Source organism: Lichenostomus cassidix, chromosome 7 (assembly GCF_008360975.1).
Source record: "Lichenostomus cassidix isolate B80296 chromosome 7, HeHo_3.0, whole genome shotgun sequence".
Taxonomy (NCBI): Eukaryota; Metazoa; Chordata; class Aves; order Passeriformes; family Meliphagidae; genus Lichenostomus; species Lichenostomus cassidix.
Window position 1 is genome coordinate 11,916,634 of NC_139488.1, and position 24,912 is coordinate 11,941,545.

At 39.6% G+C, this 24,912-nt stretch overlaps 1 protein-coding gene across 3 annotated transcripts in view; it reads right to left on the reverse strand.

Moving 5' to 3' along the window:
• The window catches only part of CREB1 (cAMP responsive element binding protein 1), a 40,585-nt gene that overhangs the window by 13,002 nt on the left and 2,671 nt on the right, over positions 1-24,912 (reverse strand). Inside the window, exons 1-4 of one of the 3 annotated variants that reach the window (XM_085066203.1) lie at positions 15,917-15,937; positions 8,143-8,264; positions 4,650-4,796; positions 2,586-2,686 (exon numbers count right to left, since the gene is read on the reverse strand). In XM_085066203.1, coding sequence (XP_084922329.1) covers positions 2,586-2,686; positions 4,650-4,796; positions 8,143-8,256 — 362 coding nt within the window. In that variant the 5' untranslated portion in view covers positions 8,257-8,264; positions 15,917-15,937. Of the gene's footprint in view, positions 1-2,585; positions 2,687-4,649; positions 4,797-8,142; positions 8,265-15,916; positions 15,938-24,912 lie in introns of those variants that run through there. The other 2 variants (XM_085066201.1, XM_085066204.1) reach the window with 2 other exon arrangements.

Here is a 24,912-nt window from a genome sequence, read left to right on the forward strand (position 1 = left end):
TTTCTTAAGAGTGTGTTTCTCTCATCCATTTTTATTTGTTTCCTGCTTTTAGCTATACAAACACTTGAAAAAAAAAAGTCAGAACCTGTCTCCTCACTTACACTGGGGGAACTGCTCCATTTCAAAGACTATAAACACCTCAGCCAGAGGGCTGAGTACCAAGGAGATAGCAGGAATGCTGACTGAGAGCAACCAGATCATACTATAACACCTGCCTGGGAGACAATACCCAGTGCTTGGGAACAGTCTTGCAGTTATGTTCACAGGTGCCCTGCCTGAGAAAGTTTATGGGTAAAGGAAAGGACAGATTGTTTCAGTATTTCCATGAGCTAATTATCCAAAGTCAAAACTTATAAAACACCATTGCTACAGGTCCCACTGGATGTAACTGCAGACTGACCACAGCAGTCATTGCTATTTGCATCCTGGAGATCAAACACTGTCTGTCCTTCCTTGGAGGATTGTCAAGCCTTTTTCACTGCTGGCATATTCACTATGTCACTGCAAAATGCTGGAAATGCCCTTAGGTAAATGTAATGCCCTTAGGTAAAGGGCAGTATTGTTTGTAATTCTTTGTTTTCCAGTGGATTGGCACTAGAAGTCACAGTGGGATGAAGCAAACACAGCTGTAGACCCCAACTTCCAAGACAACACTAATTTCTTATACAAGCCTCCTAAGGCTGTGGGAGCCAGAACATCTGTATGAAGCTATGTGGGGTGAGCAGCCATTTTGCTAAGCAGCTTGACCAACAGAGCTTTGCTTTTGTTATTTTGACTTTGTGTGCATGCAAGAACCCCAGTATTGCACAACACTGTGACAAGAACCACTTGGACAAATAAAAAATACCCATCCAAAGAGTTTGCAATCGAGGTGTTAGACCAGAAACTAATGAATGAAACAGATAAAAAAATATGGAGAAAGCAGAGATGATTAAGAACAAAATCCAAGGAGATAAAAAAATAATTTTTTAATCTTGTATCATTATGACATGGTGGTTAAAACCTGCCTTTGCCACCATAAAGATGGATTTAAGCCAAAAGGTAAGGTGGCAGCTTTACAAATACAGGAGCTATGAACTGGCATGCGGAATACATGATGCACTTTATAGCAGAATCACAGAGGAGTTTCTGTGGAAGAGGTATAGCTTTCAATTCTGTGAACATATCAGCACCTATCTTGTTTCTGGGGTCAGTTACAGCAGGCTGAATAACGCCAGCTGGGAAGTACTAAAGACAGCAGTGGTCTGGGTCAGCCTTTCTGACATAACCAATGCCAGCCCACAGTCTAAGCTGCATATACAAGTTTTACAACTACCAAGTGCTGCTGAGTCACCATGATCTGGTTTGAAGATAGAGGCTGTGCTGTGGCATCAGTGCATGCAAAGGAGTCCATCTCAATGAGGACTCAGCACGCACAAGCACTCTTCTCAGTTTTGCTGCTTGTTTACTTAGCTCTGTTTTCTCACCATATACAGCCACTCTTCCATATATAGTAAAATCAAGTGTCTTGCTGCAGAAGCAGACTGAAAGGAGTCTGTGGCAGCCTTGAAGTTAACACTGCTCCTCACAAATAAAAATATTTTCCCAGATCTATTATGGCTAGGGATCTTCAGCAGTGATTTTTCACTATCTTCAGCAGTGATTTTTCACTATCTTCAGCAGAATAGCCTTGAAAGGCTGCTGGACAAGGTAGAGAATAAACTCCCAAATGCTATTAAAGTATCATGGCTGAGATATGCTCAGACCTATAGTCAAGCTCCTATTTCTAAGGCTATGTTCATAAAGAAAAAAAGGAGCATCTGAATTTTCTAAAGCAGCAGGAATCCACAGGTCACTTAAAACCTACTGAACTCCAGAGCTGTTCCTTAATGCTACTTAGCATGTTTTAAGAATGAAAGTGGGATTTAGTGCCGACACAAAAAGCTGTAGGAAGGCTTAATTAATAAAGTAACATGACTAACAGCATGGGAAGGAAAACCTGAGTTGGTTTTGCCAGAGGTATTTGCCATGACAAACAGAGACACTAGATGCCTTTCACTACATTCAACTCATATACTGACTTAAACTTTAAACACAAACGACTTTGCTCAAGCAGAAATTCTCTCTGAGCTATGGAACATCACATATTCCCAAGTCTCATGGGAGAAAGGAATTTGATTGCTGCTAGCATTTCAACAATAATGAAAACCAGCAGAGTTGGTTTTTCTTGGAGAATACAAATTACACAGAAGTCACTTTTTACAAAGCTTCAGTGTATTTTGTGTATTAAATATTCATTAAAGCTATTTCTAAGGCATCTAGCACAATGATACCTCAATTTTCTGAAAAGTGGCAATTAGCATAGTCTCAGCTCACTTGTGTCTTAAGTGAGTGTAACTGCTGAGATTTCTTCCTCCTCCTTCTACTTGCTCATCTCTTTACATCCTATTCCATGGACAGATACCATATTCCAATTCAAAGACATTGCAGAAGAGAGATTTCAGTTAAATGGTAAATCTAAAAATAACTATCCAATCCCACTGTTTGTATCTCCATGTGAAGGCACCCATCCATCAAGCAAGATGCTTCTGCTTTAACCTCCATACCTGTAGGAGGGTCGTCTGGAAAGAATTTCTCTTCGTTTCTGTGAGTCTGTGACACTGTCTACGGATTCCTGTGAATCTTCACTTTCTGCTATAGTGGAGATCTGTAAATAAGAACAGCAATCAAATTTAACAGGACAGTTCCAAAGTCTTTATTTTAAGGAAATGTTGACATCCTGTGAAAAACACCACAATGAAAGTATTCTACAGTACTTCTATCTATAAAATGAATAGAAAGTTACTGCTTAGTAACATATCCAGGAAAGGATGACCACAGTCAGTGATCTACCTACCAGAATGTTCTTTACAATTTAAATACTCCAATAAGAAAACATAAACAATAATATATCATACAGCTTTTGCCTTCCATGAGGTTTTGTTTTCATCCACTGCAACGTAACGAAGATTTTTAAATAAAATTTACAGAGAGAATAATTAAACCAAATTAAGATAGCAGAAATGTTTGGGAACAAAGAATAAAATACTGATGAAACATCAATTTATAAATAACGAGGTAGGTATGTTAAAGAGAGACTGCCTTTTAGAGGGGAAATTGCCAGGAAGATGTCATACATGAAGATATTAGAAAGTAATGTAGTGCTGCAATTCTGAATATCTATGCTAAAAAAAATGTTTATGCAGGAAAGCTAAAATGTTTGTATGTATCATATTAAAATATTTTAAATAATTTAAAATTCAAAATGTGCTAAAATATATAAAACCACATCCAATACATAAAAAGACACTGTCTTCCAAATGACTATAGTCACATCACAAATATACAAAAGCTAATGATGCTTGTGTGAGAAACAGAGCTCACAGCCTGACATTTTATACACTGTAGAGAACATTCCTAACGGCTTAAAAATCTTGCTGGCACCCATATCTCACAGTTATCAGACAGAGGGCCTGAATATGTCCAAGACTGACTGTGAACTACTGGCCTCTGAATATCAAAACACGATGGATCTGCATTGAACCAGGTGAATTCCAAGCATGGCTTCATTGTCAATCTCTTATCTTCCACCTCCAGGCTAGTAACTTGTGCACTTATCTCAAAACTGCTCACCTCTGATAGATTAAAACTCTAAACTTTTGACTGCAATGGCTGAGGAAGGTAGACCCTGCCATAAACTCAGCACTGAAGCTGATAAGGAAAAAATGAAGATTATTATCAGAATGGCCTAGTTTTAAATTATGCCTGCCTTATTTTTTAAAATAATACCCAGTTAAATATCTGTATAAAAAAGTCACAATGCCTACTTTTTAAATTTTACATTTAAATTAAACATTTACATAATTTACATAATTAAATTAAACATTTTTGAGCTCAGTGTTCTAACAGCAAAGGAATGATGTACAGTCCTTATCCTGTGTAATTGCTGTACACCAAACAATTTCTGCATTCAGTAACATTGAACTTCCAAGTGGATGAAAAGCAAATTAGAGGTTTTGAAGATTTCAGACTACTTGTCTCCTGTATCTTCAAGCTATCTCATCATATTGTATTACCTGTCTTGCTTTACAGAAGAGAAAATGCTAAGGCTTTACAAAGCACACAAGACTCAACAGGCACATTTTTAAGCCATTTCTATGTAAGGACTGACAGGTTTATTTTAAGCACCAGTAACATACAGACACCTGTTTTGTAAACCAATCCAAATATTTCCTATGTAGCAAAGACTCTCATCCAAGAATACAGGCCTCATTAATTATTAAAAATTTTATTATTAAAAAAAGTTCACCCATTTGTTTGCTTCAGAGTAGTATCAACTCTTACTCAATAAAGCTGTATGGATATACAGTAGAGAGAAAAAGTAGAATAATACTGTAAGAAATACTATAAAGCTGTTAAACTCACCAAACAAATTCTAGAGGGAAATGAAACTCAGCAATGTTTAAAACTGAAAAGTGGTTACGACAGAACAGAAAAAAAAGTCACAGAGTAGCAAATACTGTACAGATTTGCAAAACCACAACCCAGGACACAAATACATGAAAACCAGTGCAATGATAGGCCTATTTCTAAGGCCCAATTCACATATTAGGAATTTCTTCAGTCAGTACCTGAACTGTCTGGACCTGTGGAGACTGAATAACTGATGGCTGGGCAGCCTGAATTACTCCATGCACCTGAACCGTCTGCCCATTGGGCAGCTGAACTAAGGTCACCGTGGGTGCAGAGGATGTTGCATGTGCTGCTGGCATAGATACCTGCAAAAAAGAGACAGTGAGCATAAATTAGGTTATTGCAAAATCTTAGTTCAATATTCTTTTCGGTGAAAGAACTATGTCTCTTCTAGACCCCAGTTAGATGACCCAAATGTTGCAGCATAATGTAAAATCCCTTGAACTGCCTAAGCCCAATACCTGACCTACTTCATGAATTAATCTAATGCAGAATTTCTGCAGGCTCAAACATAATTTGTAAAATCACGGACAAGAATAAGAAAAACACAACTGCCTCTATTTTGAGGTAACCTGATACAAACAAATCATTACCTTTCACTTACTTCACTTGGATACTGCTCAGACTCGGGTGTACTCCTACAGACACTGCTGAGTCAGAGGCAGAAACATATGGGAGCGGAGCTATTTTTGTTCTCACTCAAGAGAATGCAAAGAGTTTGCCAGATGTAAGAACTTAACATTTTTAGGGAATCATACCTTTCACTTTTTACAGATTAAACCATATGAGAAGCTGGCAAAGTGCATATAAATGAAGAAAACTGTGTTCAGACAGAAACCCCATGAGTTTGCAGCGGAAATAAGTATTTTTTAGGCAGTTATTGTGGCTCAGTGTAACAGGTCAACACAAACTCTAGTCTCGAGAGTTATTTCTGTGAGGAAAAATGGCCCACATTTTAAACACAACTGTGTTTCTCCACACAGACCTACAGCTATGCCAACAGGGGTACTCTGATGACCTCAGCACGGCACAGTACACCTCTGGCTCTGGGGACAGCAGCAGCCACACAATGCTGTTCACACTGCACGGGGCACTCTCACCCTGGCAGGCCATAGGAACTACTCGGGGCAGCTGAAGTGCCACACAGCAGGGCTGCTCCATGGGCCAATGCCCGGGGCACATCCAGTACTCCCACCTCTCTGGTGACACAATGGACATGTTCAGGGCTGGGGGCTCCTGCAAGGCTGGGGGCACCAGGGATGCTGTGCCAGCACACCCCACCCTCGATCTGTGTCCCTCCCACCCACCATGATCCTCGGGGAAGGACTGCAGGCAAGCTTGAGCTGCTCTGCCAGACCTCAGCCAGGTCACGGGTCACTGACTAGCCAGCCTTGTTCTAGACACTGAGGTCTGGAAAATCTAACAATCCTCCAGGGCTCAACAGCATTTAAAAAAATCTGATCCATACAGCTGCAGTGCAAGAAAGGGCTGCACTGCTGTCCTACCTAATCTCAAAGGGCTGCTATGTACTGGATACAGAAGGAAATCCTCTGCTGTCCCCATGAACACGTGGTTCTCAAAAAGCTGCAATAGCTGATCTCTGAATTTCCATAAACATCCACCACTTACAATGAAATCTTGCTTAACAACAAAATTAAAGGGAATTACATGTAGACCTCTCCCCTCCACAGCTGTCTCTCCCTAATCCACCAATTTGCATTTGCTTTTACCTTCCTTTTTCAGGAAAGCAGCTGCAGCATTACACGGTGGCACTTAACTCACATCTGAGAGAAACTGGGGCTGAGATTGACACAAGCACACTTTCCTCTGGCAAATTATACTCCTTTACCAAGTGACCTTTTTTAATAATGCACGTCTGACTAAACAGTCCTTGGCAATGACAGCAAAGCTGATCAACTGGAGGCTGCTGTGGCTGGATTAAGCGCACAGCAGAGTGTAACTTCCGCAGATGTCTCTGACTCATACCTTGTGGAACTGGGACGAGTTTCCTTTTGACTCTGAAAACTACCCTGAACTTGCTAAAAATGCAGCAATTAAACTAAGCTTGCAAGAGGGGTGACCTTACAAGATAATGAAAAAATTAAATTGATATAATTAGTTATTTAGATTTGGCTAGGCTTCTGAGGGCACTCCCTAATGCCAAACACTACCACTTCGCGTATTAAAAATATCATAGTAATGTAACACTGATGTGAAGAACACAAGAAATTGTGTTTAGACTGTTGTATCACCTCCACAAACTATGTACAGGCTGGGGAAAAGCTAAGGTGCAAATAATGTAGTGAATGACAATATGGTGGTTCACATGGATTTTAACCATACCTGTATAGCATTTTCTTACTTGGAAAAAAATCTCATTCAAGTTCTGGGGTAATTATGTCTGAGTAAAGTGCATTCTACCCCCTACATACTTTTAAGTTCAGCTCCCTGGAGGTTAGTATGTTAGGACATAAATTTAAAACATTCTTTTTTCTCTGGACTAAACCTTAAAGCACATCAAGTGAGAAGCAGTTTACTGGTTTTGCAAGAGAAATAAACTACTTCCACTCAGTTCACACTGAAGTGTTATTCACACCACCTACATCCTGTGCCTAAGTTAGACAGTGAGAAAACTGCCCAACGACGCAAGCTGGTGCAGGGCAGCTGGTGGCTTGTAAATTCACACTACAGCTTCACCCAATAAAATCCCCCTGTGCATTTTAACAGCTCCAATCCCTACACTATCACTTGAATGGAAGTGTACTACCTCTGGACTACCAAAAGGTGTAATGACTTTAAAAAGACATTAATTATTTATAAAATGTGAAGTGATTTAACACTTGTGCCACTTAAAAGACACCCAATTCCATAAAATATGAGATCAAAACCACCTGTTTGTTCTCTGCAGACTACAAATAGTTTTAAAATTAAATGGTTACAGAAGAGAGCCAAACAGATTCTGTAGTCATTTATACAATGGAGCTGCATCTGCCAACCGTCAGTGTATTCTCAAAAGAAACCTGATTCCAAAATCAGAGATGTAGCTGGGATTGCATTTCTTGTCTCTCCAAAGTAATTTGGGAATAACAAGCGATCTACTTCTGTCTCTCTAACTTGTCAACAATTCTGTGAAACTCTGGAGACAACAGGATAACACGAGCTGTCAACTGCCAGATTGTTCCACTTGATTATAATATTAATCCCATCTGATGCTGTATTTGCTGCATTATGTACCTGTATATTCAGTTCTTTTTCTTCAGAATTAAACTGACTACTATAGACAAGTTTTTAACAGAAAACACAACAGCAAGACAATCCAGTCAATATAAAAAAGACAGTAGATTATATGTATTGAAAAAATACCTTTCAGTGGTATGGTTGTGGTAAGGAATGCTCGAAATATTTTCATTCATTATTGTGTTAACATTACACAATTTACACACATACAGTTCTTCAGAACTAACACAGCCTGCTGTGAAGTTAAAAATCTCTACTGCTTTAAAAATGTGAAGACAAATATTAAAGGAACTATACATCGAACCTGTTTCAGAATGGTATCAATGGAATATTCTCTCAGGCCCGTGAGCAGACATTATCCCTCTTAAAAATATTAACCATAGGTAAAACTATTACACCGTATGATTTTTATACCTGGGCTAACGTTGCAATCTGTGGTTGTGCCTGTACTGTCATCTGTTGGGTTTCTGCCTCTGTACCGGCTGCATCTCCACTCTGCTGGTTCTCTGCTCCAGATTCCATGGTCATTTAGTTACCTACAATCACAATATTTGTCGTAAGTCTGGGTTGGTATGCAAGTCCATTATCCTTGGTGGGTCTGGTAGCAATCACTGCAGCTGAATTCCCATTACTACATACTGTTTTAATTTGCTTATTAAATGTTGCCAAACTATTAGTACTCGGGCAAATTCTTTTCATGCCAGGTATCTGCCTCAGGTTGATCCTTCCGTGTATAATGTTTCTGAAAAACAAGTCCAGTCTCCTCCAACAATGAGACCAGAAAAAATGCATTTTGCTCATCCCAAAAAACTGAGCAATTGCACTATGATGACCTAGCACCTCTGCAATTTGGAATAAAGACCCATCAGTGTGTCAGGAAGGGCACTCCCTCAGTGTCAAGGTGACAACATGCCCTGTAACAGCCCTCCCTTTCCCCCAGCTGCAGTCTGCAGACAACCAATAACAATTGTTTCTGTGCTGGGCACTCAGTCCTCAGTCATCTTTGTCTGAACTAAATATGCAGCATCTCCACGTAAGTTCTTTCCACAACCACACTGAGAATGGCTCTACATCACAGCAACTTAGCATTTTCCACCCAGTAATTTTAAAACCAGTATAAAAAATGATGGAAGCAATTTCTACTTGAACCTTACTGCAAATGTTTTTATATTTAGAGGTACACAGCAGTTTGCCATGACCTAAGCTTTTTATCACATATAGCTCCTAATGCACTTACATTTCTAAGCACTAACTGAGCAAACCTAGATTACCAGAACACACAACTCTATAAAAAGAGGTTGCATAACTTCCAAACCCATGCATGTAGGCAGAGTGCAATGACTGTTAAATTCTGCACAGATCTGAGAAAATCACTTTTCAGTTTTTCTTTAAGTGCTGATATGAAAATATTTGATATAAAAAAGAACTTCAACATACAAGGAAATTATATAGCAATGTTACTGCATTATTCAGAATCTCAAATATTAAGAATGGGTATTACCTCCACAGCCACAACACTAATTCTGTGTACCACCCTGTGCTGCTCAGCCTGTTCAGGCCTCTGGCTACCCTAGAGCAGCACACCTCTCTTCAGAGCTGGTCCAAAACAACCACTACAGCATTTCTGCTTTGGGAAGAGGCCTGGAGGCAAAGCATGCTCAGATCAGAAAAAGGTGGAAAGAAGCAGAAATGCCTCTCCTTCCTCAGCTCAACTGGCACCCCGAGGAAAAGACTTAGAAGCAGCAATACAGGTGGTGGTACTGTGTCCATCCTCCAGACATTTCATTTTCAACACAAAGTCAGAGAAACTTCCATTTCATTGCAAACTATACCTCAGTGTTACAGGAGAGAATATCTTTTATACTGCCTAAAACACCAGTCACACTTCAACCCTCAATATGAAATGTCTGTCTTACAGTAACCAATGAAAACCAGAAAAGATAAAAGAGCATTTCAAAGTAGTAACTATACTACAACGAAAGAAAGCAAGTCAATGTATGTAAATCAAAACCTGAATATTTACTATTGAAAGTGACTGTTCAAATGAGCTTGTGTGTATGTGTGAACACTGAAATGTTAAAGTATCAAATATTTAGTTCCAACATCAGTAAAGAAGGAAAAGAATGAAACCTGATTTTCCTTAAAAACAAACAATAAAAGAAAACACACCATTAAAAAAAAGCAAATTAATTTTGTTATGCCTCTCTCTCTTGCCAAGATTTCTGTGCTACCAAGTATTAGTCTGACACGCTCACAGATAAATAATACTCTGTCCATATCTATATACTTGTAAACTCGATATGAAAGAATTAATTATAAACTCACTGCATTTTAAGTAGTCTAGATATTATAATTTTATAAGAATTTCAAGAATAGACTGTATCCATGCAAATACAGTAACTCAGTTCTTTCCTAAAATACCAAGTCTTTCCCATGTTGCATTTCATATTTCAAAAAGCACACAAGAAAACACATGCACTATTACTATTTGTAATATACATTACCAAACAATATACATTACCAAACATCTTTAAAAGACTCAATTAAAACAGTTTAAGTGGTTTTCTATCCCAACTTTAATGGACAAGTTATATTTCAATGCTCAGTTCTCCATGCTATATGCCCATTTTTCTTTTGAGTATTCTGTATTTTGAAAACTACAAACCAGATTACTGTAGGCCTCCTTTGGATTTTTACCATTTCCATTACCATTTCACTATTTTTCCAAGGTAAGCAAATCAATGACTTTTTCACAATTCTATGCATGTATCATGGTGACTCCAGCCAAAAGACTACCTCATCGGAACCATTTCAGGAGCAGATCTTTTACATCAGCAACATCTCCCAGCCAAGTATCTCCGAAGAATTTTAAAAAACAACTCCCCAGCTACAAATTCAAGTATATTGCAAAACTAATAATGCTTTTGTTTGCTGATAGAAATCATGACTCCAGCATGGAGTCAATTGGGATTAGAAATGGATGAAATGTGCAAGTATCAGGTATTTAGCAATATTCACAAAGGTAAATGTGTTGCCAAATTCCTGCTGATAAATGCAATGTTTTCCTAGGAAGAATTTCCAATCCTCTCATACACTATTCAGCAAAGATCCTCCGGTTTTACAAGCTTGGCTTCCACAACTTGCATCATCTTTTGCATATGTAATCAGCAAAAGGATTAACTGTTTGACATACTCCCTCCCCTACAACACCAACATTTCAGAAATCAAACTCCTAACGTGAATTGCAAACACCTAAAAGGAACTTCCTCATTTCATACTGTAAGCACCAAGCAATGCAGGAAGCTGTCTGCAAGAGTTACATCTTGACACATGCAGTTCAAGTGAGTTTACAACGACCTGAAGTTTTTTGAGAAGCTCTCAGTCTTGTGTTATTTGCAGGTTCTAAGGACCCTGATTCAATTTTCCTTGCACCTATACATCCCAGTATTTGTATTCTAACAGCTTCACGACTACCTTTTACAGTGATTTGTGAGAAAAAGGATTAATCAGATTTTTGAGCATCAAGGCATCATATTCCAGATACACTGGTCACTACCTGGTTCTAAGTTTGGGTATGACCAGTATCGCCAAGATGTACAGGACCATGCACACAGAACATAAACACTTAGTAAACTGTGTGTATGGGTAAGGCCATGATGGCTGAAATTAAGGTTGTCAATTCGTATTAGTTCTTGCAATTTACAGTGTAACAGATGACAATATGTGTGGTTTGAAACCTTAACCTCCCCACGCATACAAATGAACACCGATCTGTACATCTCCTTTCTATGCTTTTTCTATCCCTAGTCCAGACAAGTTTTGCTGACCAGTATCCCAGCATCTTTCTGTTCTTGTGGGTGCCACCCCCTCCTTTTATTCCTCCTGCCCTGTTCACAGTGGCCCACCCTGCTCCCTGGCACTGATTTCCCTGGCAGCCACTACACCAGTACTTCTCAGCTGGAGACAGTGATCTGAAAGTGTCCTAGTGGGGAACAAGTCTCCAGGCCATGGACAGCACATGGGAGCAAAGGGAGCACACTTCTCATTTTTCCTTGCTTCCAGGCTACTTTCCACCTTGAGGAAAGGACACCCACACACACATACTTTGAGGAAAGATTCGTAACTCCAATAGTTGAACCAAGTATTCTACATGAAACTAACTGAAAAAAACAGCTATTAACAACCAAAGTTGGAAAACCAGACACTGCTTGTCTAAAACATCCTGGGTATGAACACTGAACACCAGAAAACTGATGGGACTCCCTGGTTAGAGATTGTTTAGCTTGTGACTTTTGTAATACACAGCATACTCTGTTAGTTCAGAAGTGGCAATATTATATTTACTAATACTTTTTATTAATAACATACTTACTAATCATCTCAAACTCTGGAGGCAAAGAGCCAAACAGTGAAATATTCAGCTGACACATGGTCATTTATTTTAGCTAAATCAAGACTGGGAGGAAGGAGTTCAACAGAGGATAAGTAACTGTCCCAGCTGAATTTACACCATGACCACAGGAGACAGATGCTAATAAAAACAAACAGTCGCAGAATGTAACTGAACTACACACACTGCAGAAAAATCCAAATAAACCTGTCTCCTCAGATGCATAAACCTGGAAAGGGCACTTAGCTAAGGACTACTGCAGAGAGATCACTTGAGATTTCTGCTTGACAGGCATTTATGACAAGAAAAGCTAGAGAGCTAGACTGCAACAACAGAGAAACAGGGTAATCTTTACTATGTATGTATAGCTGGACCCTATACATAAGCTAGATTACAGTGCAGAGGCTGGGAGCCCATATTAAAAATGGGTTCTGTGGAATTTGGGTGTTCAGAGAAAGCAAGTATTTAGGGCAATGAAATCCTGTTCTATGAAGAGACAAGACAGATTTTTATCATTTATCCCAGAAAGGAGAGAAATGTTTCAAAACCTATGAAATATATTTAAATTATTAACAGGGTAAGTAAACTAGAAACATGCACTGTCTGATTATAAAACCAGAAAAGCTTAAAGATGTCAAATTCTGTCAAATTGATGATGAATTCTGTCAAATTCATCATAAAAATGAAAAACCAAAAAAATCTATTACAAGTTATGAAAATTGATACTTCATTTATTGCATAAATAGATCAATGATGCTACCGATAATAAGAAATTTATTACAATTCAAACATGGGTTAGACAGGCACTTGGATAAAAACAATATCCAAGAATACCCTGAATTAGTATGGTTTTTCATACCAAAAAATGTGCAGAACTAAAAGGAAGATAAAAACCTAATGAGTCAGAATTTAAATTGACCTCTAATCTTTAAAAATTCAAATAAATGTTTTCATGAGAGGGGAAGATTAGGTAATTTTTGGAGGTTCCAGTAGTCTTTTGAGGTATCTACTGATCTTCAGTATCTTAAAGACAGGATGCTGAACAAGGTGCTACAGATAACGCTAACTCCTGTAATCCCTGTTAATTACAGTGAGCATCACTGCTGTGTATTCAGAGCACGAGCTGTTAGCTACCTCCCCTCCCACCTGCCTACAGAGTCAGGATAAAATATAATTGTCTTCCCACAGGTCTCATCTTCTTCACTCTCTAGTATCCTCCCCATGATATGTCTGTGCTCTGCCTGCTCTATTTTACTTCCCTACATCTTCTTCTACCTCCTGTCTGACTTACCCCCCATGAATTTTAGCATGTTACATAAAGATGAGGCTCTGCTCCTTGTTTTTTCCTTGCTCTCACAAGCCATGGACCTTTCCTACTCTGCAGACAGGCTGCTTTTCATCTCCCAAGGCAGACTGGAGGAAAAAAAGGTGGATGTCCCTTCCCAAATGCTAGTAAATCCAAGAACCAAAGTACCACACTGTGGCTCTCAGAGCAGATAAAACCTCCCATCCCCTTTTGCAGAAGTCCTGGATGCCCCAAAGCTTTCTGTGTTTTTCAGTTGGACAGCTGGCACAGTAAAACACAGCACCTCTCCCTGCAAGCCTTTCTCTTCTCTCTTTAGTAGCATTATGGTGGCGATTCCCTGTCAGAAGTTCAAGCTTACACTGACAGTCACTGGCTATACGACATAACTGCACCTCCAGGCAACACGGTTTGCTTCACGCCTCAGAGGTACTGTCACGCCTGCTCCCCAGCAAGCACAGCTTTGCCAAGTGACACACTGTAAAGAATCCTCCTCTGACTGCTGGATTCATTTTATTAATGTATACATACAGATTCTGAAGAAAAACTACAACCTCCAGAAGCAGCGCAGAGACCCAACAAACTCATGCCCATTCTGAGCCTGATTGTACTACACCCAGTCATTTGCTTACCCAACACCTTCAGAGGTCACTCTGCCGCCATATTAGGCTCCTGATCCAGGAAAAGATCCAACCACCCAGCTGCTCAAGGCAGTGAAGGACCAGAGCAGCTGAGGAAAGGGAAACTGAGGCAATGCCTGTTTCTCAAGCCCTGTATTCACAGTAGGTGTGCCAGCACAATTGTTCAGGAAGCAAGCACAGCTCCAGTATCCAAAGCTGCAGGAATTTGACTCATTCTGTATTTACTGCATGTGGCTTGATAAAGCCACAGATCCACCATGAAAGCACTGAGAAGATCATCAAACATCACTCTGGTATACAATTGTTTTCTCATCTCCAGCATAAGTACTGACAATATTGACCTGCAATCTGTAAACATTTCCACTGTCACCCTGCAGTGTGGTAGCCCTTTCAGCCACAGCTCAACAGCCACTTTATGGACTCCATTCAGTGACTGCCAGAATGAAAATGTTCAGAGAAAAATAATTTTATTTACAGCTAACACATGGGACTTCAAATAACCAGTAATAAATGCTTAACAGGACAAGACAGGCCCATAATTATCTCTCTTTGTCACTAATGACTATAGTGGGTTGGCACAAGAATTGCAATTTACACCACAGCCTCTTTGTCATCCCAAGCTGGCACTGCCACTGCTCCTGGGTATTTGCTCCCCGATCCTCTTCCTTGGGTGACAAGTCTGTGCGTCATACTGTGAACATAACCTGTGTTTGCTGCTTCATCTGAAATCTACCTTTCACCACACCACTGAATGAGTTCTCCACAAAGCTGTTTGATGATCACACCAGCTTCTGGGTCAGGGAAGCCCAAAGGCCAGGCAAACCAAGTGGAAGTGGAAATAAAAGAATGGGCGCAACAACCAACTCCACTAAAAATGTCAAAAATGGAGAAGAGTCTTCAGATTATTTGTGTTCTGCAAATAATCTGCAATAAAGCAATCTGCCAGGCAAACTGAAGAATAAAAAGCTGGAAAAATTCTTCTTGTCACTGAAGTTAAAGTACTTCATCTTGAACATACAAGAAAAATTTAATCTCGTTGTAAAAATATCTTGCACAAAGCAGAATCATTCCAACAACAGCATGTAGTATCTGTAGTTCTACCCTCTGTCCCTGTGAATATGACACTCAGAGTGTCTAAAAACTCTCTGCTGACCGAATACATACTGCAACAGCCAGTGCAAAAGAGGTGAACAAGGTAGTATTTTCATACAGAACATAGAAGAAATGCAACCCAGGAGTATTACTTAAAACTAACAAACTTTTCTGGCTCATGACTTTTTCAACAAAACTTGTCAGTGAAAATTTCTCATACCTACCTGACTTAGATATGTGAGTAATGACAGTATTGGAAAGTATTTGTGTTGCATGCTCAACCTTTCACTAAAGAAAATGCAGTGGCAGATTTTAAAACAAAGGCAGAAGACCAAAAATGTAAACTCACAGCTACAGTGGTGAGCACCCGAATCAACAATTGCCTCTAGATTTGGTTCTCTGTTACCATAACTCAAGCAAGCTGACATTTACTAGGCAGATGGTGAATCAGTAGGCACAGGTAAGGTGTGTGAGTGAAAGTCGCGTAAACACTCTTCATTGCTGTATTTTCCTGATTTGACTCCACACTCTTGGCACTGTATCTAGCATTTCTGCCCTCAAGCTTTTTAAAAGAGACTCTGACAGCTATTAACTGCAATTATTTCTTATATCAGAAATTACATGAATAAATACAAAAGCATACAGCGAGCATTTGGCACACACACATGATTTAATTCAAGTTTAATCTATACTGCCTTTTCTTGTTCAATACAGAATAAATTGTAAATATATATATAAACCCCCATACCCCTTTTCACTAACCTTATCTAATAGTTGGGATAGGTCTTATGTGAATACATGAATTCTGCAGAGCCCAGCAGAAGTGCCCAAGGGGAGACACCAGAGCAAGCATTTCCTGAGGCAATAACAGTGAAAAGCAAACAAATGACTCTCCACTGTCTCATCCCCTCCCCATTCAGAAATGCCCCCAAAATACTGTGAGACTTCACTTAGACAAAACAAAATGTCAAAACAAATCCCAGGAAGGTTACAAAGTCATTAGGTAACTATTATTATTATTGAAAACATAATCCATAAATATGTTCTATTTATAAATGCTCTGTGCTCCTATTGAAGGCACTTAGGGTATTAAAAGACTAATTCACATGCTCAGTCTGTGATCCTCAACATGCAGAAAAGAATTGTGATAACTATTTATTAACACCTTTATATGTGCCATAAAAAATCCAAACCCCACCAAAGATATCTGCAAACTGAATTTTAGAGAAGCAAGACATTTTAAAGAATGTCCTGGCCAACATATTCAATCTATTCACAAAGACTTCTGAGAATTCTACCAATTTTGTAGTTCTTAACACATTCATTGCCAATATAGTATTTATGCATTTCAATTACTTACAAACTGACTGCACTTTATTACAGCTTACCATCTGTTCTCAGATGTTCTGACATTATTTTTAGGACATAAAAATCACCTAATTTTCAACCTGTGCAGATTTCTCGCAATTCTTACCAACTGTAAAAGCTTTCTTTTTACAAAAATGAAACCATGTGAAACTGCCAAAATAAAATACATGCTTCTCCCTGTGTCTGCTCAAAGTACTGTGGCTCACCTCATCACGTGCAGCTGCTGGTTACTTAATAAAACCCATCACAACAGTGTATCTGAACAGTAGCATTTGCAGGCAGACATCTTTAAGGCAACATAAAATAATAGTCACCAAATGATTCATGATGCTGTTGGGGAGCTAATGATCCTGCTGAATACACCACAGTTCCAGGAAAGGGCTCATTGCAATTGGTACAGGCCTAGCAAGTCAATAATCAGCACAGCCACTCATGGCAAGCTTTAATTTCCGGCCCTAATCAAATTCTCATTTTATCTTTGACTGAAAGAGCTGTGGGTGGAGAAGGTAGGAATCCATGACTCCATGGGATCTGAAGCTGACCTCAGCCCAGCTGAGGGCAGCTACCTGAAGTCAGCCACTTCTTGTATTTGCCGTTCTAACTCTGGTGCTGACCTGTGACTGCACACCAGGCTGATGGCAGCTTTATTGAAAAAGGATGACATGATTACATGTGTACTGTGACAAGTGAGGAGTTCTGCTCTGCCCGGGGTGAAAGCTTGCTGGATGGAATAGCATCCATCTAAAAGCCTATTAATGCAGCCTGACCCTCGGTAACATGAGTACAGAGATGGGTACAATAAACTAGCACCTTTTCTGCTAAGGAGGGCCTGTGCCCGAGCCACTACACCCTGCCCTCAGCACGGGCTCTTCGCTTGGGCTCAGCACCATGACCCCTTGCAAGGAGGCACGTTGGACCTGACTGGCAGTGAGCATTTACAAACAGCTCTCTCCTACCACCCAGATATCTAGATATGCCAAATAAATAGTTTACCCTGCTGTGCTGGTCACCCAGCAGAACATTTTGAGCCACTTCCTTTCACAGCCAACACTGGCATGTGAAGGTGTTCCAGCAGAAGAGCTAAGGCAGCCCAGAGTGACAGAAAGGAGGGCTAATTCTGCAAGAGGTCAGAGACCTTCTCCTTTCCCAATGACAGGGAGAAAAGAGGACTGTGTCACTACAGTAATTAAAGGAGTGTTCAGAGCAGAAAATGATGCCAAGTTAGCAAGGCAAAGATCATCTAAAAAGGTCCATGTGTTCCTTTTTTTCCACTGGGTAGAGCTGCCAGAACTTGAAATTTCCACCTGACCTGCCAGAGTAATTCAGGTGAATATTATTATATTGGTTCTCCCCCATATGCATTTCTATGTTTATGGTCTTTTACTGCCTCACATTCATTCTGGCAGAATAAGAACCACCTAAATGCTGCATGACATATTTTGACAACCTTTTGAAATGTTGTAAGGATCTTTGTCCGCTGGCCAAGCAACCTTTAAACATTCCACGTCTGAGGCATCAGCTGGAAGAACTGTTGCAATCCCAAGCCTGGGGCATCCTGCAACTCTGTAGGGTGAGCCTCTACACGTTTTTATTAAATAAAGGGTTATCTCTGAGGTGAGGGAATGACTGAAACTTGTTCTCAGCAAACAACTACAGAAGCGATGAGTGATTGCTCAGCAGAGCCACTCTCCTAAAAGTGAAGAACTAAGATGTTGTTAGGACAAGGGTATTTAATCTGACTGTCTCCTGCACAGGCTTCACTCTACATATGTGCCATAGAAATCCACAGCCTCAGTCACTGGGTCTGTGACAAATGCTTATGTGAAAAAAAGTGAAGCTACTTTGAAACTATACAGGATGCCCAGCTCTCTTTTGGTGCTCTGAGCAGATTAGGAACAACTTGTAAAAATAAACAAATAAAAACCAGAGCATTACACAGGCCTATACCAGTGTAGGTAAACCTGAGTGCTCCAAGCCCAAGGGCCAAGAATACAACACACAGTAATCTCAGACCTGTAACAGAAAAAGCAATCACCTCCACAGAGGTGTTTTCTTAATTGTATTAATTTAAATTACATACCAGGTACGATTTAATGGAATAATGTGATAAAGCCAGAGAACCACATAAACACGTTTATTATTACCTGTAATCTTTCTATTCCAAAGAAATGTTTCCAGAGACTCTGTTAATTTTATAGTGTGAAAATATTAATAGACACATCTAATTTATCAGAATAGAATACTGTAAGACTGGACCAAAGGCTCTTACAGATTATACTGATTAAACATGACATTCTAAAGTACTGTGAATGTAAATTTATGTTCTGAAACTCAAATCTTCTGGGAAGTCCCAGATATTCGGGGGACTTTCCCATGAATAAAGTAAATGTTTCGTTTTCCACCCTGTAACGAAGGAGAGCAACTGTCAGTATTTAAAGTTCTATGTATGGTCTCAAATGTTAAAATTAGATACCTATAATTCATCATACATTTGTTTTGTTTATGTAATAATAATAAAAATAATAAATTTTTTAAAAATAAATAATGATTTTTTAAAAGCCTGAAGTTTAAATAATGTAGGTGACCTCAGCAGAACACTGTACACTGAAAATAGTCAGATACTGGAATCCTAAAGTGACACAGATCACACTTGTTTTCATATTGTTCTGTTATAGAGATCTATCAAATCAGTTAGGGAACTCAGGGCAAGCATGGAGTTTCATGTATTTATAAGCCGCACAGTTAAACTTGACAAGAGAATTTTAGGTAGAATTTGTGTCTGCTGAGATTCTGTTTGTTGGTGAGAAGGGACAGCTCCGTTGCTAATGCTTCTAACATACCCCTGAATGTCAGCGGCTAAAGCATTAATTCATAAAAAATGTCACTTCAGATATTTAAGCTGCAAACTTGACAAGCATAAACTATTAAAACAAACAGTACTCATTCAGTTTGATGCTTGGAACGTATGTGGGATTTCTAGAGTTCAACCCATAGTATAAAAGCATGAAGTTATGTAACTTGGTAAATATTGGAAACTCTTGTTTAAAAAAACCAAAACACTTCTAATGAGTTCAGAAAGAAAACACAACAAAATGGATGTTTCAGACCAATGTTTTCACTGCTTTATTAATAGAGTATCTTTAGAAATGGCCACCTGAAAATAAAACTGAGTTATTAATACAAAGCTGTCAATTACCAAATATCAAGTCAAATGTCTGAAAAAAATTTAAAATAACCTGTATTTGTAAAACCAACATAGTTTTTTAATCATTTAATAGCTCTGTTTCATTTTTAACAAGCAGTACAGAATACTTTTTGCTTCAATGCTATCCAGGAAGTAAAAACCTTTGAATTCTTTCTGAGGTTGGAGTGCAAGAGGAGAATATGCCCCAGAAAAACAGCACTTCCTTGCAAACCTTGCCCTTGTCCAATTTCTGAATGCATTCTATTCACAAAATTGATTGCAACATTGAAATTAAAGATCTAGGTCTTAAACCACAGCTCAGACTTGGAAGTACTTTTAAATCCTAAAATTGCTCTGACTTTACTGGTTTTATGTTTTCAACTGGTTTTATGTTGCTTGGTCAATTAGCACTACTCTTGAAGCATCATCAGACTATGTTGTTTAATACACCAAAAATAAATCTACGACGCAGCCTCTCTCTAAAAACCAACTGAAATGAAACAGTCAAACTTTGTAGTAAAATAATTTAGACTGATGTTATCAACCAAGTGGATTCCACTTTATTTTTCATGTATTTCGTAAATTTGCCTGGGCAGTGCCAGAGAGCCTTTTGAAGGAGAAAGATCTCTCATATGCCTGCCAGGCAGATCTACTCTGCAAAACCATAATCTCCAAACAGAGAGTAATTTGTTTCTCAAATATTTAACTGGAGCTTAAGACCTGCATTACCTATGGGCAACATAACTTTCCCCGTGGAACAGGGGTGTGATGTCCTGGTAATGCTGAAGGTCAGCAATGACCCTGAGTAAGCAATGGGAGCCACCTGTGAACAAGAAAGGGCCAGAGAAAGAAACAGAATCTGTATTTTACAGCAGTGTGTTGCACACAAAACAAAATCTCCATTTCGCTTTCTGCAACTACAGTCTGCAAGCATTTCTGCTGGCAGCACTGCCAGCTCAGGCTCTGCTTTCCTCTCAATTCTTTCTTATATATACATGTTTACACCTGGCTGTGAAGCAGTGTAGTAAATAGGACTGGGCAACCAATTTGCACTACACACAAGGGAAACACAACAAATTTCTAGCCTGGACCAGCTCTCTGATCCAGTTCACAGGCAGCTGTACTGGTGCTACTGGCACAGGAACAATAACAAGGAAGGTAGCGCAGAGTCTCCCCTGCTGCAGCCAGGCCTGTCAATGAAAGCAAAGTAGATCAAATCACAGGTATATGTGTCACAAGACTGTGGGAAGCCAACAAAAATGCTGGAGAAAACATCTATATTCTGTAATTTGATTACTGTTGTTCTGATGACTCTGCTTAAGAGTGGGAGGCTGGAAATGGGATGAGTATTTTTTATATAATAAATATTAGCTTTCTGAGGATTGGGCAGAGATGTGTTTTTCAAACAGCCACATTACTGACAAAGCAGCTATCTGTGGCAGGTAACACACTTCTTCCTCTTCCCAGCCTAGGGTAATGTGCACTACTTACACACACCACGTTAACTTTACACTACAACTTCCATGCCAGTAGTTTCAGCCACCATTAATTATTTCACAATCTGGAAGACAGGCCAAGGCATTTATCAGTTTGTAGCAACAGTGAAACTACAGTCAGCTCACTGTCCCGGTGCCTTGGGCCAGCTCACAGGATGTACACCCAAGTGTTGGACCTGAACCCCTTCTGGAACTCTGCATTTCAAGTTAGGCTTCACTAAAGACATGTTATATATAATTCTCCCCAGCTGACTGGGCTCCTCATAATGAAAAGGACCTAAGAGGTACACTGATCTAACGTCTTGAGAAGACTGAAACCTGCCTCTGATAAGGAGGCGGGTATCATCAGGGTTTTAAAACAAGGAAACTTTCCTCTTGTGCTTTGTTTTGTTTTGTTTTTTCTTCTACTTACTGTGTTCTAGCTTTCCTAGCTGCAAAGGCAAACTCATGTGGCTCTGATCAGCATGGACAGAGTCCAATTCTTCCTTCTTTTGCTCCAAGTCAAGGATATGCTGCCATTCCCCAAGATGGGTCTGCTGACACAGCTCTCTGCTACTGAAGGGAGAAAGCTGTGTCCCTCTCCTTCTTTTCCCTACAGATGCTCTGCAAATTTGCACTGGTGTTTGTGCTAACAGCATCTCAATCACCAACCAATTCAGCTCACTCATGCGGGAGAAAATTAATCTACTGAAACCGCACAGTTCTCTCCTGGGTTAGTGATTAGAACTGGCTCATTACTTTTTACATACAATCAACACTACAGCCAATGTAAAGGGATGGTCCAACACCACACAACTAGGAGCAGAGGAGAGCAAGATGTCTGTCTCTTGAGAGCCACATACAGTTGTATCAGCTCACACAAAACCACAGCAACAGACTACTTTTGCTGGTATGCTGTTGGCTATACTGTGGCATTAGTACACAGTAACCTTCTTCACATCTTCCCTCCCTTTGTATCTCCCTGTATTTTCCTATCAGCACAAAAGGAAAACTTGCATGAGTTTCACAAAGAGGGGTTCTACATCTACAGTAACACCCAGGGCTTTTTTTTTTTCCCCAAGAGAAAGAAAACTAACTGCAATCTACATAGGTATAAATTTACAAATCCTGCTCACATTGCATGCCCCTTGGAGGAATGGACAGGCACCAAGTGGATTTTGAGGCCTGGCCAGCTACACACAGCCAGATGACATGTCATCAGAAAAAAAAAGGCAAGAAAATAATGCTTCCCATCCATTATTTAATGGGGTATAAAAGATGATGAGAGAGATTTTACAGATGAGATTTGACATTCAAGCCCCAGGAAAGGTGCAAGGGAAAGCAAAATCCAATTGATACTGGAACAGCAGTACACAATGAGAGATTTAGGGTAGCACCTATAAGAAAAGAGCATGTAGTACTGGACCCAAAATGTCACAGGAGGTTGTAGAGTTTCTGAAGAGATTATTAAAATATTGCAGCAAAGAGCAGCAGAGAAAAGCAATGAAGAACTTAAAATAAAACGTGAAGAATAAAAAACAAAGAAAGTGCATAGAGAACTTGTTAAAAAACCACACAAAAGGTGTTTAAGCCAAGTAAATAAGCAGCACAACAACCAGTATGAATAAATGATATTGAAGTTTGGGAACAGCTGTTGTTCATGTTCATTTGCTCATGGTTAGCACATGTAAGAACTTAAACTTAGATGAACGATCCAGCTCTGTGGCAAGAAAAACCCCAGCATGATCTATGTCATCCAGTTGAGTTACAAACACAGCAGTAATTTAATTTTTTTTATGTAGGCTGCATTTTCTCATTTAGTGGTACAGCTGCTTGAGCTGCCCTTATCTCTGTACTCATTCCAGCCCCATCCCTTCCCCTGATTATGCTGGTACAGCTACTGTACAACCATGCAGCAATCAGGAGAGGGAATGATGCAGGTGAAAATGAACCAGGCTCCACACCCCTCAAACAGCTGGATCATTTCTCCATGCAGTAGCCCAAGCATTTGTGCTACTGCAGTGGAAAAGACATGGAAGATGCTTTGTCCAGTATTACTACCAAAAAATGCTATGAGGAACTACGGTTTCCTCAGCCAGTAGATAAGCTTCAAAAATTCCTGGATTTCTTTGGCTACTTGCTCTTTTCTAAGTTTAGAAATCTACCTGAAAACGCTTCTGCCTAAAGAGGAAAATACAACCCAGCTTTAGTTCTTCTATGTGCAGGGAAAAGCAGTTTGCCTGATAACCTCATTGACCAAACAAGCTACCACTGAAAACACTTTGAAGATCAGATATTTTTACACATCACTTTAGCCTTCCCCTCCAAAAAGAGTAAAAGCATCATGGATAGAGATTTTTATTTTAGTTTCCTGCACTAAGGTAGCTTCAAAATAGTTAATTGCAAGGCTTCCTCCAAGTGTGTCTCAAGGAGCCACTGCAGTCTCCTGTCAGAGAACAACTGAGAAGTAACGAAACCCAGAAGAGCAATTGGCAGGATTCTCATATCTTTGGAAATATTTTTCCATTTTTCACCTAATGGCCTTGATTTATTACAAATATCAAATCTCACAATATTCTCAGGAGAAAAATAGGAATGCTTATCATCTTAGGATAATATCCTGTGCCTCTCTGCACTCTACTCAAAATCACTGTACCTAACAATATCAGTGCTGCTTTAAACTTCTATGTACATATGCTAGGTAAACCACACAGATGCATCCAAACAGGAACATACTTCCTCCAAATTCTTTATCCTCTCACCTTGAAGTGGCTCTTCTAACAGAGTTTTCTATTCCTTCCACTTCACACATAATACTGTAAATCCAGCACTGCCAGACAAAAACAGCAGCAGAGAATCCTTGGCTGTTTTCAAGTGCTTTTTTACCTGAAAGACCAACTAGAGCCTGGCACATTTTCACCTTTGGCACAGCTAGCAAGGCTGTTTTAGAAATCTGGAAAACTAGAAGGTGCTGTGTTTGTTCTCACTCACCTTTTTAAATGCAGTACAATCAAGGGATCTAAAAGCTTTGTAGAGCAAAATAGGTACCAATGCCTTCATGCTGGGAGATGTACGTAGATCATTAATAGCAGGCTGCTCAGGTTTTCATAATCACTATGAAATACAACCTCACAGACTGCAGATGAGGCAACACAATTTTTGATTCAGAGAAAAGAAAAATCACTGCTTGGCATGAAACTTCAACTGTATGCAGGCAAGGTGCTAGAGAGCTCAAACATAATTGAGTAGGGTTGTTTCTGTAGCTGAGGATTGCTGTCACGTCCCATGAAACTAACTTTAGTTAGATTAGTGGCAGAAAGCTAACACAGCCTTCTCACTGCACAAAAACCTCTAGAAGTGTGGCATGAGTAACTGATCTCCACTTGCTTCCAGAGATCCAAAAATAGAGGTGGAGTGTGAATATCCCATTTGTTTCAAAATGGTGCCAACAGAAATTCCAAGCTGGGGCCTTGTCTGCTATCAAAATATGCACCTATAGAGCTGTAGCTACACTTAGGCAAGAAGAGGCTGCTTCTTACTGCAGCAGAACAGCTACTCGACAGAGTAAGATCTACAGATTTTGTACAGCAATAACTGTGCTGGTGCAGGTTTCCAAGAAACAGCCAGATTGACGACTTGACAGTCTAAATGAGATGTTGCTAAATTTTCTGTCTCAGCAAACCCCCTCCCGCTTTTAGACCTATGGTGTGTTTTTTTGTGTTGGGTTTTTT